General features: G+C 36.1%; 2 protein-coding genes and 1 long non-coding RNA gene across 3 annotated transcripts in view; 1 reads left to right on the top strand and 2 right to left on the bottom strand.

Moving 5' to 3' along the window:
• The window catches only part of LOC127840835 (DNA-directed RNA polymerase II subunit RPB2), a 144,966-nt gene that overhangs the window by 26,520 nt on the left and 101,251 nt on the right, over nucleotides 1-17,195 (bottom strand). The gene's annotated exons all lie outside the window — the stretch shown is intronic.
• LOC127840864 (uncharacterized) overlaps nucleotides 1-17,195 on the top strand; it is an 82,758-nt gene that overhangs the window by 26,190 nt on the left and 39,373 nt on the right. The window lies entirely within an intron of this gene.
• The window catches only part of LOC127840837 (contactin-like), a 51,746-nt gene that overhangs the window by 22,192 nt on the left and 12,359 nt on the right, over nucleotides 1-17,195 (bottom strand). Inside the window, exons 4-13 of the mRNA XM_052369264.1 lie at nucleotides 16,793-16,944; nucleotides 15,868-15,984; nucleotides 14,121-14,316; nucleotides 13,135-13,265; nucleotides 12,606-12,701; nucleotides 12,162-12,395; nucleotides 11,901-12,000; nucleotides 11,475-11,662; nucleotides 10,836-10,976; nucleotides 9,312-9,440 (exon numbers count right to left, since the gene is read on the bottom strand). Of these exons, the coding sequence (XP_052225224.1) occupies nucleotides 9,312-9,440; nucleotides 10,836-10,976; nucleotides 11,475-11,662; nucleotides 11,901-12,000; nucleotides 12,162-12,395; nucleotides 12,606-12,701; nucleotides 13,135-13,265; nucleotides 14,121-14,316; nucleotides 15,868-15,984; nucleotides 16,793-16,944 (1,484 nt within the window). The remainder of the gene's footprint in view (nucleotides 1-9,311; nucleotides 9,441-10,835; nucleotides 10,977-11,474; nucleotides 11,663-11,900; nucleotides 12,001-12,161; nucleotides 12,396-12,605; nucleotides 12,702-13,134; nucleotides 13,266-14,120; nucleotides 14,317-15,867; nucleotides 15,985-16,792; nucleotides 16,945-17,195) is intronic.

The raw sequence follows: 17,195 nt of genomic DNA, 5'->3' as shown, positions 1-17,195 counted from the left end.
AAACGCGAACTGATTGCATAATTTGGAAAGTTCTGTTGTTATCGTTATATTTTGTAACATTACGAGGATTGCTTATATTAAGTATAATATACGTCCGCTACTATGTCAACAGTGGCAGAGTGGCTGAAGCGCAATACTTTAACTCCAAGGGTCAGTGGTTCAAGCCTGGGAGTGGATTACTTTTTTTTCTTTCTTTATTATTTGATACTAGAATTATTTAGTTTCGATCTTTACATTTATCAATGTAAAGCATTTAATTACAAACTTTTAAAAATACTAAATTCTGTGAAAAAGGTCACTATAAATCTTTTTGATTAAATTGACTACAGAAGTGTGTACGAAATAAATTAATTTCAAGTGAGTATATTCGATCATCGTTAATAATCCTATTAACCCCCTTACTTTTATAAATAAATGCGTTTCCCAGCCAGCAAGGATTCCATATGAGTCGTGTTCTGAGAAAACTGGGCATAATGCATGTGCGTAAAAGTGTCGTCCCAGATAAGCCTTTGCAGTCCGCACAGGCTTATCAGGGACGACACTTTCCGCTTTAATTGGATTTTCGCTAAGAATTGACTTCATTTCAACGAAAAAATGTTATAAAAGCGGAAAGCGTCGTCCCTGATTCGCCTGTGCGGACTGCATAGGCTAATCTGGGACGACACTTTACGCACATGCATTATGCCCAGTTTTCTCAGAACACGACTCGTATAGGTTTCAAATATCATGCCAACCTCGAGCTGATGACGAAGTCCGATATAGAATTTAGCATATAGGGCCGATATATTTGCCATATACAACAAATGTACATGTATCTGAATTTTGGCGTATTTCAATTTATCGTCTTGATATCGGACGTATTTCTGCATATGAAATTATATGAAAGTGTCATAAATCTGGAAAATTCTCATACATGACACGAGTTTAGAAATTACTTGCATCTTTACATGTAAAAACGTATGCACCAAAATGTGATATTGCGCACCTTTAAGCCATTTTCCTAGTGGACTCTCCCATCCTTCTAAATTGGATCAATTTATTTCCAAAATTAGGGATGTCTAGTATATTTATTTCTATATTTAGAATATTTCTTACAGAAATTCTTATAAGCAAACAGCGCAGACCCTGACGAGACGCCGCATCATGCGGCGTCTCATCTGGGTCTACGCTGTTTGCCAATGCCTTTTTTTCTGGACGCTAGGCATAAATGGGTTATAGTTGTGTTTGCATGTTTACGACACAACCGGAGTAACGGCACCGTTTAGAACAAAAACATACATTATTTGACTTGCATGGCGCGTAAATCAAAATGTACAATCGCTGTGTCTAAATCTTTACAGACATATTAACCGGCTATTAACTTGCAAGTTTCTGTCAAGTGTACCTCAAAACAAATTGATGATAAAGAGCTTAAACTTTACCAACATATTAACAAGTATGTGATGTCAGGCACCTTCACAGTTTTTGTAAAGTCCGCACAGGCTAATCAGGAACGACACTTTGCGCTTTAACTTGCTTTATTTAATGCTTTCCGGTGGTTTATAGAGAAATATCATTAAATTAAAACTGATAATTTCACTGTTTCAAACAATGAACATTATCAGTGAGAATTACCGATAATTTTCATTGTTTACCGTGAAATGACGTCATTTTTTTACGAAATGACGTCATTATCCCAGCAAAATTCTTGCTGTCAAAGAACATCCAGTGGATCAGTTTTACGTGACACGATAGCAACTGCATCAAATAACATCTAGTGGATTCTGGCTACCATAACTTTAAATGTCGCTTTTTATGATTTTTGACTGGCGCGTCTTTGTACAGGTCTGTCAATACAAATAAACTGTCGCTGAAGTTTCTTTAGCTATCGAAGACCTTGACAAATTTGACGAGTAGACAAAACAATTGCAGCGACTGACACTTTATTTGACAAAATATACAGGGCAATACGTTTTCCGACTTCGAACGACGAATTTAAGGACGCGCAGAACGTGTTTTTTTATATAATGTTTTGGGTATCCGGTATGCCGTGTGTGATCCGATGCATCAATGGCGCCCATGTTATAATCATTTACCCGAGAACAGGGAACGACACAAGTACAGTCGGTCGGGTAGTTCCGGATCGCTAGCGTAAATAATGGTGTTAATATTTTTAAAAGAAAGCAATTGCTTTCAAAATACTTGGATTGTTGTGGCAAAATATTTCATCTTTCAGGCCATATTAATTTATTAATACTTACCAATACATTTCTGATGCCAATTTGAACTTATTCACTTGCATAAAGTCGGCTAGTTCTGAATCGAGTGTGGTAATTTCGGATCACTCGGACTATTGGGAAGATGTAGGTCAGGGATCATCTCAAAACTTATTTTGACTGTCAACAATTATTTTGACCGTCAAAACAAATGATGCATATACTAAATAAAACATCAGATAGGTTCGTTTGTTTCAGTTTAATAACTGTCTGACAATTTAAAAAACAACATAGGGTGTGTGTCTGTACACAGGAGAATAAAGCTGTTGGAAAGTATTTATGTTTTGATTTGAAATTGATTCTTCTGTATTATTGGTTATATAAAACAAACACAAATACTCAATACAAGCAATTTATTAATAAACTCAAGATATCTTCTTGGGAAATAACATAATATGATAACATTTAACAACAATAGAATCACAATAATGTACAAACTGTATGAAAATATGACATATATGGCTATGACTAGAACATTTTATGTATGACTAGAAAATATTTTTATAACTAAGGTCCTAAAAAATACAGAACTTTATATAAATGTATTTATAACAAGAGATGTGTTTGTCAGGAACAATGCCCCCTATTGCGCCTCTTTGAATTTTGTAATCATTTGGCAAGTACAGATAATTATCTCCCTTTAAAGCTTATTACTTCCTTGGATTAGCTTTTTTGACCTTGAACGATGACCTTGACCTTTCACCACTCAAAATGTGCAGCTCCATGAGATACTTATGCATGACAAATATAAAGTTTCTATCTTAAATATTGCAAAAGTTATCAAAAAACTTTAACTAAGGTTAAAGTTTTGGGACAGAATGACAGACAAGCCAAAAACAATATGCCCCGATCATTCGATCCGGGGGCATAAAAATGACAACTGAAAATAAACAAGTACCTCTGGAATGCATTTGCTAATAATAGGATCATAATAATGTAAAAATATATAAAAGCATCCATAAAAAGTATAACATAAACCAGTTCCTCTAAAATAAATTTGCAAAAGAAATGGAAAACAATACTAGATATCAAGTTACTTTTTTGGTAAATAACATAGTATGATAACATGTAACAATAAAAGGATCACAATAATGAAAAAATAATGTAATAAAAGTATCCAAAAAAACACAACATTTACAAGTACTTCTGGGATAAAAATGGTAAAGAAATGGAAGACAATACTAGATATCCAGTTAAATTTTTTGGTAAATAACATATTATGGCAACATTTAACAATTATAGGATAACAATAATGTAAAAATATATAAAAGTATCCGCTTCAGCCTCTTTGCCAATGACTGTGCAGAGCACTTGTGCTTTTTAGGACCCATCAGTCCAACTTGACAATTATCTGAAAAGCAAAATCACAACATAAATACACATCAAAAATAGGATAAATATTCAAAATATTACCAATCTCCTTACAGCACTAGTAACATCTTACCATTATTTATTAATCCATATATTTTTCTATAGTACAGTTTTTAGCACTCCGCTGGTTTTTTATTATTCCGCCATTATACCTTTAAATGTTATAACTTATTACTAAACACATAAACATACAAACAAACCGAGATGCATCCAACAAATGCTTACTGTATGTGTTAGCCTTGACCTTTTGACTTAGACCTAATGCCTCATAACTGGTTTGCATAATAGATCTCAATCAGATGCAAGAACATGTAAAGTTTGGAGAACCAGGTCCATAAAGTTTCATTTTATGAGCAATGTTAAAGTTTTAGGGCAGAAAGACATACACAATAAACACAATTCAATCTTATTCTCTGTATTTCTCGACATTGAAGTCACAAAATAGTATTATTATTAAATAATTCCAATGAAACATTATATCAAATTTATGAGAAACTAGGCACTTTTCCTTTCATATATATATATATATATATATATATATATATATATATATATATATATATATATATATATATACAAAAACTTTTGTGGTAGCTAGAGCTTTAAAATATAACTAACACAGTATTTAAACAATAATAAACTGTTTTGAGATTTTCCCCAATCAGCTGATCCGCAACTGACATGTACACGAGGTGCAATTTCCATGTTTTTCTTTCCATAAATCATAAACATATACTAAAATTACTCACAAGAATTTAAATAATAATAATAAACAAACAAATCCATACCAAATGTACAAGCATTTATCAAGAAAATGTGCTTCTAAATCGTTTTTTAATTGTTGACGCGTGTTATAGACGAACGGTGCGACGGTAAAATGACACGACTGTGATAGTTACCTAAGTATGATTTTCAATGAAAACACCGTTGAAATAAGAAGAAAAACTGTGTTATTGCTTGAAATTGATCACATTTTCCAAAAATCGCAGTTATATTGATATGGCAATATCTTTTAGACTAATATTTTAATAAAATCATATAGTTGATTCGGAATTACCCGAGATCCGGAACTACCCGATCGACTGTACAAACAAAAATCAAAACACGTAAGAACTAGTATCTTACCTTTAATTATCCTTTAAAATTCATCTTATAATCCATTTAACTCAATAATTGAAGATTTTGCATCTAGGGTCTTTAATAATTATTTTAGCATAGTTAAATAAAGACCCTTATGTCATTCTATCACTTTATTCAAATGAGTTTATGAACGCGATAAACTTTCTTCTTCGTCACACGCTACGTCATGTACTCTACATTACTGCTGTTCAAATGAACCGGAGCAGTTTATCTAATAATAGCCGTTGGTAAACTCGGTTGCATTTGCAGATTTCTGCATACAAACATAATTATGTTTAAACTTGCACAATGTTTTATTTATCTATGGTATATGCCCTTATTGTACGAGAAAATAATTTAATATATAAATACACAAAGAATGGAAAACATTCCAGTACACAACAGATAAATGAGTAGAAAATACCCGTGTACAAAATGGGACGTTCCCAATTCCAGTGTGGTGCTATTTTTACCAGCTTATACTTTACACAGCTCTATGCCTAACGTGAATTAAATAGGAAAGCAAACATAGCAGATTATTCATGAACTGTGCGATATGTGTATGGCTTGTTGTACGTTCTTAATATTTAAGTTAAATGTCAAAAGTATATGCTTTGGTTATAAACAATGCACATTACACGAAATAAGGAAAATGTGATCAATTGACAATTCAGATATGTCGACATACAGTACATGTAGAAAACATGTGAAATAGGTCGCGTTTATAATAAATCGTCAAAAAAATGGGGGAAATGACGCAATAAGTATGTCATTTTATGACGCCATCAATCAGCTGATTCATTATACGGATGGCGAAAAATTATGTCATATGACTAGATTTAAAGGTTGAAGGTCGTATAATTTTGAAGCTTAAGTTTTGTCGACTTTGTTTCTTATGAAAAATCATTCAGTGGTAAAGTAAATATAAATAAAAAAATAACAAAACAAAAATCGTGTAATTTTATATTTTATTTCAACAGTTCTTTTGGTGAATATGTCATATATATATTTTTCTGCAAAATATGCACATTTTCTTCTAATGGGTGACCTTAAAATTCGATCAATGAACCAAACAATATCGACCTAATTTTAGCGCATATCGCATGACGTCATTTAAAAAGTAGTCCGTGCACGCGACAGGTATATTCCACAGTGTTGAATACAAGCAAGTATATTTCACAACGTGTTATACCGTCAATGTCGCGGTGAAAATGGGATAAAATATATTTCGAACTAGGAAAACATGTATTCAATACTCACGAAAAAACAATTCTTCAAATCTGTCCGTTTAAATTTATTCTATAAATTGACAAAATTGAAAAAAAAATGTATCAGATCTGCAAATTTTCGATGTAGTTTTTTGTGTGTGCAAGAAACAATTATACTGAACATTTACCATGCTCTAAATTATCCATTATATGCATCTTTTGACGAGTTAAAATACATAAAAACTATGAAACGTTATAAACGCGAACTGATTGCATAATTTGGAAAGTTCTGTTGTTATCGTTATATTTTGTAACATTACGAGGATTGCTTATATTAAGTATAATATACGTCCGCTACTATGTCAACAGTGGCAGAGTGGCTGAAGCGCAATACTTTAACTCCAAGGGTCAGTGGTTCAAGCCTGGGAGTGGATTACTTTTTTTTCTTTCTTTATTATTTGATACTAGAATTATTTAGTTTCGATCTTTACATTTATCAATGTAAAGCATTTAATTACAAACTTTTAAAAATACTAAATTCTGTGAAAAAGGTCACTATAAATCTTTTTGATTAAATTGACTACAGAAGTGTGTACGAAATAAATTAATTTCAAGTGAGTATATTCGATCATCGTTAATAATCCTATTAACCCCCTTACTTTTATAAATAAATGCGTTTCCCAGCCAGCAAGGATTCCATATGAGTCGTGTTCTGAGAAAACTGGGCATAATGCATGTGCGTAAAAGTGTCGTCCCAGATAAGCCTTTGCAGTCCGCACAGGCTTATCAGGGACGACACTTTCCGCTTTAATTGGATTTTCGCTAAGAATTGACTTCATTTCAACGAAAAAATGTTATAAAAGCGGAAAGCGTCGTCCCTGATTCGCCTGTGCGGACTGCATAGGCTAATCTGGGACGACACTTTACGCACATGCATTATGCCCAGTTTTCTCAGAACACGACTCGTATAGGTTTCAAATATCATGCCAACCTCGAGCTGATGACGAAGTCCGATATAGAATTTAGCATATAGGGCCGATATATTTGCCATATACAACAAATGTACATGTATCTGAATTTTGGCGTATTTCAATTTATCGTCTTGATATCGGACGTATTTCTGCATATGAAATTATATGAAAGTGTCATAAATCTGGAAAATTCTCATACATGACACGAGTTTAGAAATTACTTGCATCTTTACATGTAAAAACGTATGCACCAAAATGTGATATTGCGCACCTTTAAGCCATTTTCCTAGTGGACTCTCCCATCCTTCTAAATTGGATCAATTTATTTCCAAAATTAGGGATGTCTAGTATATTTATTTCTATATTTAGAATATTTCTTACAGAAATTCTTATAAGCAAACAGCGCAGACCCTGACGAGACGCCGCATCATGCGGCGTCTCATCTGGGTCTACGCTGTTTGCCAATGCCTTTTTTTCTGGACGCTAGGCATAAATGGGTTATAGTTGTGTTTGCATGTTTACGACACAACCGGAGTAACGGCACCGTTTAGAACAAAAACATACATTATTTGACTTGCATGGCGCGTAAATCAAAATGTACAATCGCTGTGTCTAAATCTTTACAGACATATTAACCGGCTATTAACTTGCAAGTTTCTGTCAAGTGTACCTCAAAACAAATTGATGATAAAGAGCTTAAACTTTACCAACATATTAACAAGTATGTGATGTCAGGCACCTTCACAGTTTTTGTAAAGTCCGCACAGGCTAATCAGGAACGACACTTTGCGCTTTAACTTGCTTTATTTAATGCTTTCCGGTGGTTTATAGAGAAATATCATTAAATTAAAACTGATAATTTCACTGTTTCAAACAATGAACATTATCAGTGAGAATTACCGATAATTTTCATTGTTTACCGTGAAATGACGTCATTTTTTTACGAAATGACGTCATTATCCCAGCAAAATTCTTGCTGTCAAAGAACATCCAGTGGATCAGTTTTACGTGACACGATAGCAACTGCATCAAATAACATCTAGTGGATCCGTTTTACGTGACACGATAGCAACTGCATCAAAGAACATCCAGTGGATCAGTTTTACGTGACACGATAGCAACTGCATCAAAGAACATCCAGTGGATCAGTTTTTCGTGACACGATAGCAACTGCATCAAAGAAAAATTTAATGAGCCGCCCTCTGTGAAACGGGGGTTTAATACATGTGCGTATTGTGTCTTCCCATATTAGCCTGTGCAGTCCGCACAGGCTAATCAGGAACGACACTTTCCGCCTAAGCTCGCGATAAATAACTGTGCGATGGCACAGGTGACATTTAAATACATGTACAGTCCACTCTCGTTATCTCGACATCGGATATCTCGATATATTCGATATGGCGAAGTAAGCTCAATGTCCCAACTTTTTTCCTTCTTTATCTATATAAATAAACATCGCATATCTCGATTTTCGTTATGTCGAATAATTCGATATGTCGATATAAAATTTTATCCCGGGTCCCGATTTTACATGTATTTTCTGCGGTTTATCTCGAAGTGCGAATAACTGTCCCAGTGGCTGCAAAAGGTGAGAAATATTTTCTTTGATACTTCACCGTCCCGCTTCGCCCGGCTGCTCCCGATACTGTGCGGTAGGAAATTGATCCGTTGATTGCATCAATGATCACACGTGTGTAATGTCGTTAGCCATTAACACTTGAGTAAGGTCCGTCACTTTAACATCAATTAACTGCAATTAATACACAACCTGCCGAAAGGCCGAAAGACTAATTGTTTCTACAAACAACATTCCAAAATGCATTGAGTTATATTTTTGCTTATATAAATGGCTTTTCATTTTTATTTGATCCTGTACTAATGATCGATTGAACTCTGCATTTCAAACTACAAAATGTACATGTACAGTTCAGTATTCCGGTACGTGATTTAGCATGGTCAGATGGAAAACCCTCGTCTTGATTGGACGTCAATTGCATCATAACTTTAAATAGCAACATAACCGGATGTTTACTCGACAGTTTAGAAAAATTATAACCGCATGTGCTCATGCAATTCTGTAATACTTAAAACGTCATTTTAAGCATTTAAATAGCAAAATAAATCTTGCTTTGTAAAAACGCGTATATATCAGGTAGAGAGTATTATGCCACACGGTGACGGCTCTAGTTAGACCACTTAGCAGGTATTTAGATGTTGAATAACAAGGTAAATTTTCGTCACATCTTTTCTTTGAAAACGTCTTATCGGATATCTCGAACTCTCGTTATCTCGATATTTTTTTCTTGTTCACGCCGACTTCGAGATAACGAGAATGGACTGTATGTCACACGACGGCGAACCCACTGGACAACATTTAAGACCCGTACCTAGAATCTGAAGTTCGCCGGAGCTGAAGGACGTGCCGTGTCTGTTGGTGGCGGCGCACTGATACATGCCGCTGTCACCTGCCGCCACATTGCTGATAGTCAGCTTGTTCCCGCTCACCTCCAGCTTACCTGCACGGACATTCAAATACTAAGTTAAATTTAACACCTTTTAACCCTCTACCACTTAGATACGTATTATGACGCATTTGAAGTCCCTTAGAAAGTTACATTTAATTAAACACGTTTCTTACTGGATTCAAGTTTTAAAGGCCTCATTGCCAACCCTTAGATACTGGTCAGCACAAAATCATGTTTACTTTGCTTTGAGTGGGGAAGAGTAAACTTAAGTTCATTTAATTGTTAACACCATTCGTGTACAAACACGTACACAAACAGTCCGTTATATAATTGACGTCGTCAGAAGACCTATCGGCAAATCCCAAGATCAGTGTTGTGATAATACTTATTATCTCATTAAGAAGATGCATGTCATAGATAATCTGTTTTGCTTTCAATAACCTATGAATCTGTTTGATTTCAGACTTAAACTAGAGCTTTGTCACAGACGTGACGTATACCCCCACATGCTGCATTGACACATAATATTTTGCATGCGGTCTTCACAAAACAAGAGAAGCTGATGTATGGCTATTTTTAGTTATGCCATTATCATTTATGGCCATTTTGACCTTTGAACTCTTGAATTCTTTCGGATGACACGCCGTCTAATGACTGTGAACAAAATTAATGTACATTTTAAAATCTCACAATGAATAACATGGTTATGGCCCGGACAAGCTCGTTTATTGAAATATTTTACTTTTGAACTCCAAGTGCGACCTTGACCTTGGAGATATCGACGTAATTCTTTCGCATGACACACTGTCCAATGATTGTGAACAAATGTACCGCGTGATTTTAAAATCTCACTATGAATGACATAGTTATGGCCCGAACAAGATCATATATGGTCATTTTTGACCTTTGAACTCAAAGTGTGATCTTTACGTTGCAGATATCGACGTAATTTATCCGCATGACACACCGTCCAATGATGCTGAACAAATGTGCTGAATGATTTTAAAATATCTCACAATGAACGACATAGTTATGGCCCGGACAAGCTCATTTATGGCAGTGACCTTAGCTCCAAGTGTGACCTTGACCTTGAAGATATCGACGTACTTCTTGCGCTTGACACACCGTCACATGATGTTGAACACATATACCAAGTCATTTTAAAATCTTACGATCAATGACATAGTTATGGTCCGGACAAAATTTCGGTTTAAAACGCACTAAATGACACCGTAACCTAGTTTTTGACCCGGCATGACCCATATTCAAACTTTACCTAGACATCATCTAGATAAAGCTTCTGACCAAGTTTGGTTAAGATCGGATGAAATTTTCGGGACAGACAGACCGACCAACAGACCGACCGACAAAGTGATTCCTATATAGCCCCTATTACCAATGGTAATGGGGTATAAAAATAAGTTGCATCACGTCTCCTGCACTTACCGGGCACATGTGTCAGTAGCACGCCATCCTTGTACCATGAAAAACTCGCTCGAGGTCGGGCGACCGCCTTACAGCGCCAGACCACCGTCTGCCCGGCGTCCACAAACATGTTGTTGATCGGGTCCGAAAAGTAGGGCTTTGCTGGGAAACATATCACACACAAAGTGAATAGTAGGATTCAACACATGATTCATATTTGCATTAGGGCGTTTACAAATAATCAGTAAATGGTATTTGCATTTTTTGGTTAATATCTGTTTTTGCGTATTTTCCACAACGACAATTTTGAACAATTGCCCGTTATATTGGTTTTTCACTTTGCAGCTAAATTTCTGCATAAAGGAATAAATACGTCATTTCGCACTGTTATTCTCAAAATATAAAATACACATTCATGCGAACAAATGAGGTAATCTTTATTTTCGAATAAAGTCTAAACCATTTCAAGAGAATACATAATAATTTAAATACAGTATGTAATGTGAAATAGTTCTGAGTTTCACGTGTTGATCACCTTTAGTACATTAAAGTTTAAAGAATATTGCTTATTTTTAGAATGAAGTCTAAGAATCGGTTGATTAATACGTCAAGGTCCGATAACGATGTTATAACAAAAGGTAACCCGGTAGCTGTACTTACTCTCAAGAAACAGCGAGATGGTGACCGTCTTACTGACTTTGCCCTGACGGACTACTTTACAGATGTAGTCTCCATCCGCCTCGAGCGGCGCGTTGGCTATCGTGAGCACGCGGTTAATGTCACTGAGTTGCGTCCCCTTGACGAACGGCTGACCATCAGCGCGACTCCAGCTGTACATCAACGGAAGGCTGCAGACAGCGGGGTGATGGTTATTGCGCACATTATATATTATAACATTATACACATATGCATTGAAATAAATGAGATTTTTATATAAAAATACACACCAAACAAATCTTTCTATAATTGCTTATTGTTTTAATGGTATATACAAGACCAATTAGTGCTATAATTTTATTACCGGTGTTATACTTTTAATACAATTGATTGAACTCAAAATATTTAACGAATAAGGCAGCTACGCACGATCCATAAGCGACGCATTCGAGGCGCACCAGGCTTCCCCTCAACGCCGGGGTCGGGAACGTGTGCGTATAAATGATGGGGCCGTAGTTGTTTGACGTCTCTGACAAACAAAGGAGCAAAGTAAAACACACCTTAATACGAAAACATATAGGACAACTAAGCATCGAAAATGAAACTTAAAAGCTTGAATGTTTGCCTGCCTTCGATGCAATCATCCGACAAATATATAAAACATGTCGATAGCAACTTTTCTCCACTCACTTCCGGGTCTGAGTATAAGTTTGGTCCCCAGACCGACTCTGCTGGGCGACATAGTCGTATCGGCGTCGTAGTCGTGAGGGGCAACGAGCGTCACGACGCAGTAGTAGGTGCGGTCGTCGGTGGGCTGCACCTCGGAGAAGTACAGATAGCCGGATTGCGAGATGAAGTGGACAGGGTGATTCGGGAAGATGTAGTTGTGTGTGTTGTGGTCCTGAAACCAGCCGTACCGCACCTCTACAACAAAACACGTACAACTTTGAATTAACATTATTCCATCGCTGGTACAAACAGTATAAATAACGGAAATGTACTAGTTATTTATGTAATCTATTCTTACTATCAAAGTGAATGACTTCGTGCAAGCGTAAAGGTCATAATGTATTATAGATTATAGTGCTGTTGTTTTTCCTCGACCGAATCAACCGACGCAGTTTCTGTTCGCACCTGGATTGTACGCTGGTGTGAAGCAACTAATGCGGACTCCCTCGAACACCGTGCCCACCTGGTCGTCTGATTTCACTGGCGAGAACGCGTGCAGATCTATTGCGGAACAAAGACAGCATTGAAATAAGAGTAAACAGTATGCCATTTACATTGAACCAGACAGCTGGTATTCAGATCACACGAATAAATGAGCCCATATATAAAAGTATAAAACCGAACGTTTAATCCATATATGCCTAGTGGACTTTCCCATCCACCTAAATTGGATCAATTTATTTCCAAAATTATTGATGTCTAGTATATTTATTTCTATATGTAGAATATTTCTTACAGAAGTTCCTTTATGCAAACAGCGCTGACCCAGATGAGACGCCGCATCATGCGGCGTCTCATCTGGGTTTACGCTGTTTGCCAAGGCCTTTTTTCTAGACGCTAGGCATAAATGAGTTAATAATGAACTGGTATAAGAAAGAAGATAAAAATCCGTCAAAATCGTATCGGTACTGCGTATAGCGGGGTCCTCACGTACATCCAAACTGCACGACTGCGGTCCTGCTCAGGACGGTGCCCAGCGAGTTGGCGGCCTTGCAATGGTACATACCGGCGTCTTCGCTGTCACGGGGGCCCTGAATGATCAACCGCCCGCCGCTCACCGTGTACCTGTTCAACATGCAACCTTCACTCACAAGGACACTGGCTGAGGTTAGGAACTTAACGGAATTAAAAACAAGTACTTGGAGTTTGGTTAAGGGACCTTTTCATAGATTTTTGCATATTTTGAAGTTAGCCATTAAATGCTTTATTTTGATAAAAGTAAACTTTGGATCTTAAAAGCTTCAGTGAAAAATCAAGAATAAAATTAAAAAAAGGAAAAAATATGTAGCTCGCACCGGGGCTCGAACCAGTGACCCCCGGAGTCCTGGAGTAAAAAAGCATTAGCCCTCTCGGCTATTCTGCCAAGTGTTAATGTATGACGTATTTTATACGTTATATAAGCAATCTTTGTAGTTTCGTAAATTTAAACGACAACAACAGAACTCTCCAAATTATTCAATCGTTTCGCGTTGCAACGCTTTATAATTTTTAGGTTTTTAAATCGTCAAAAGATGCATATAATGGCTATATTAGAATATGGTAAATGTTCAATAATACTATTTCCTCACAAACTAACTTTATCATAACTAAAACAAAAATTTGCGAATCTGAAACAACTTTTTCCAATTTTGTCAATTTATCAAACCGTGAAAAGATCCCTTTAAGGTGGTAATCTATGTTGAACCATTAATATGATGACGATGATGGCGATGACGACGTTAAAGACAACGATAAAGATGACGTTGCGGCTGCTACCTTTTCCGCTTCTGGTGATGATGATGATGATGATGATGATGATGATGATGATGATGATGATGATGATGATGATGATGCAGTTGATAATGATGATAATAATGATGATGATGATGATGATGATGATGATGATGATGATGATGATGATGATGATGATGATAACCTTGCCTTTTGCTCTGCTCAGTTGTGATGGTAGTGTTTCCTCGGTACCAGGTATATCCGGGTGGCGGGTTGCCGCTAGCGGAACACTCTAGTGCGATGGAGGTCTCCGTGCCCTCTCCGATCACCGCAACGTTACGAGGCTCCAGCGTCATGAAGGGACCCCTGGGTATCTCCTGTCTATTCAGCCCGCCGTGACCGTAATCTGTGGTTAGAACAGTTAAAATATGCTATGCCCCTTTTGAGTCGGAGTTAATTTTCATTGAGATGTAACATAATAAATTTCCATTACTAAATTGACCATAAATTATTATAAAAATAATAATTAACCTTTCGTCTTTATGACGGTTGCTTTTTTTCAAATATTTATTGTCTGTAAACACGAAACTAATCGATTGTATTGATAGTGGCAGACCGTCATCTTGAATGTTCGGTCCTTCTTGAGCCATCAATTCTGATTGGCTGTTCCAATTTTAATATTGGCATGCTATAAGCACTCTTAAAACTGACATTGCAGGGAGATTATTTTCTTGTGAAAAAATGTCAACAGACGGTGAAGCATGGAAAATAGTAATAAATAAACGATTTCATGTTACTTAGAAACAAATATGAAGGATCAAATAATGTTTGTATTTTATAAGAACTTATCGAGTCATGATGGATTAAATATTTGCCATGTTTTTACAAATTTTTGATCAGCAACACAAATGCTACTTTGTTGAAACTTTTTACGGAAACAAACTGCATTATGTACGAAACTTGTATCAGGTGATTTCACGCGGTCTCTATAAACGCGACTCAAAAACAACCCACGACTGAACAAAAACAATTCGAGCATGCACTAAGGTTTTCGTGTACGATCTACACGTTTACAACACATTTAAAGTGATATTATGGGCATCTAACAGTTTATAGGTGTCTATCGCAACCGTTGTTTATTTTTGGTGTTTTCACTTCATATACACTTATATTTGTTAATGCAGCATCAACATACTAAAACAATATACCGGAAAGAGAAAAATAATGCATTTGAATATCAACCGTACTTTCGTTTGACAACTGATCATATATGTACGATTTGAACCTAATTTTAGTTTTAGTGCATATTCGTTCATACGACACAAAGACACAATATTGTTTAACGGATCATTTCGGCTTACAGGACTGGGTGGGCCACGTAAGAATATCGAATATAAAATATATTTTTATAAACAACTGGTAGCAAGATGAGTTGCAGATAATTTTTCAGTAACCACATTTCAACTAACTCGTTTGACCTGTTAATTCTTTTCAGCTCAATTCAACAGTGCAACATGCCAATAATATCACTATAATGTTGAATATAGGCGATAAACATTCCTATATATAGCGAGTTTTAGCGACCTTAGTAATTCCCGCCAGTCGACAAAAATAATTTGACAACGAGTTCAGCTATGACTTCTGAAAATATTATTTTAATACTACAGCGCGATATGTTCATCAATTTTACGAAGTTAATGAAATTCTGTCGTTCCACACACTGTGAAAATTCCGAAGTAATAAAAATAATTAAGATTGTCTTGAAGAATGATTTATGCACGACATATACATATTGTTAATCTACCACAAATTGAATAACCATTTCAAAGAACAAGGCATGCTACGGATCAACCTAACCTCCAGCAAGGTAACTATGGTAACCAGCAAGGTAACCCAATTTGAAACTCTCCACCTAATTTGTGTTTAGGGGGAGGGGGTATAGCCAAGGTTTCCATACCGTAATCTCTGTTCATGACGTCAGTAAACTGGACATCAATTTGCGACATCTCGCAAATGAAATTCGCGTGTCGACTTCCGGAAACCAGCGTCCATCCGTATGCCGTATGCTTATTCCCTTTAAATAGCAGGCGACATTATTTATAAATTTTCAATATCTGTTTTGAATGATTGAATTTTTAATTACTTAAGGTATAAATGGATCTTTTCACGGTTTGGTAAATTGAAAAAAATGAAAAAAGTTGTCTCAGGTTCGCAAATTTTCGGTTTAGTTATGGTATTTGTGAGGAAACTGAAGATTTGCCATGGTCTAATATAGCCATTATATGCATCTTTTGACGATGTAAAAAACTAAAAATTTATAAAGCGTTCCAACGCGAAACGATTGAATAATTTGGAGAGTTCTGTTGTTGTCGTTTAAATTTGTGAAACTACGAAGATTGCTTATATGACGTATACAATACGCATCTTATTTATGCTTGGCAGGATAGCTCAGTTGGCTAATGCTTTTTTACTTCAGGATTCCGGGGGTCAATGGTTCGAGCCCTGCTGCGGGCTACTTTTTTCCTTTTTTCAAATTTTATTTTTGAATTTAACTGGAGCTTTTAAAATTTAATGTTTACATTTATCAATATAAAGCATTTAATGACAAACTTCAAAACATGCCAAAATCTGTGAAAAGGCCCCTTTAATTAATTACTTGTACGAAGCTTTATATTAATTAAAAGAGAATCAGAATGGAATAAATGGCGTTGTTATAAATTGAGTCGTGTTCTGAGAAAACTTGGCATAATGCATGTGCGTAAAGTGTCTTCCCAGATTAGCCTGTGCAGTCCCCACAGGCTAATCAGGGACGACCCTTTCCACCTGAATTGGATTTTTTCTAAGAAGAGACTTCATTTAAACGGACATTGCCTTTATCATACCGTACGCGTACGCAATTCTGCTGTACAGGTCTGAAATCAAGTTCGGAGCAATGTTCCAGAGATCAGGCGTGATTGCATCAGTTATGACGTCACCGGTATCCCAATTTACGGTGTCGATGGTATAGTAACCACCGATAAACCAGGTAGATTGTCTACAAAAAACATGAACACATGACTCACTTTTGGAACGACTTGCTCAATGTTAGACATTTGATTGCTCATAAGACAGTGTCATTCTATTATAAAACCATTTAAAACAAGCGATGTGTTTGTGAAACACTATGTCCCCATATATTTGACCTTTGACCTTGAAGGATGACCTTGACATTGACCTTCACCTCTCAAAATGTGCAGCTCCATGAGATACACATGCAAGCCAAATATCAAGTTGCTATCTTCAATA

This window comes from Dreissena polymorpha, chromosome 8 (genome assembly GCF_020536995.1).
Source record: "Dreissena polymorpha isolate Duluth1 chromosome 8, UMN_Dpol_1.0, whole genome shotgun sequence".
Classification (NCBI taxonomy): Eukaryota; Metazoa; Mollusca; class Bivalvia; order Myida; family Dreissenidae; genus Dreissena; species Dreissena polymorpha.
This window is presented reverse-complemented; position numbering and strand designations above follow the sequence as displayed.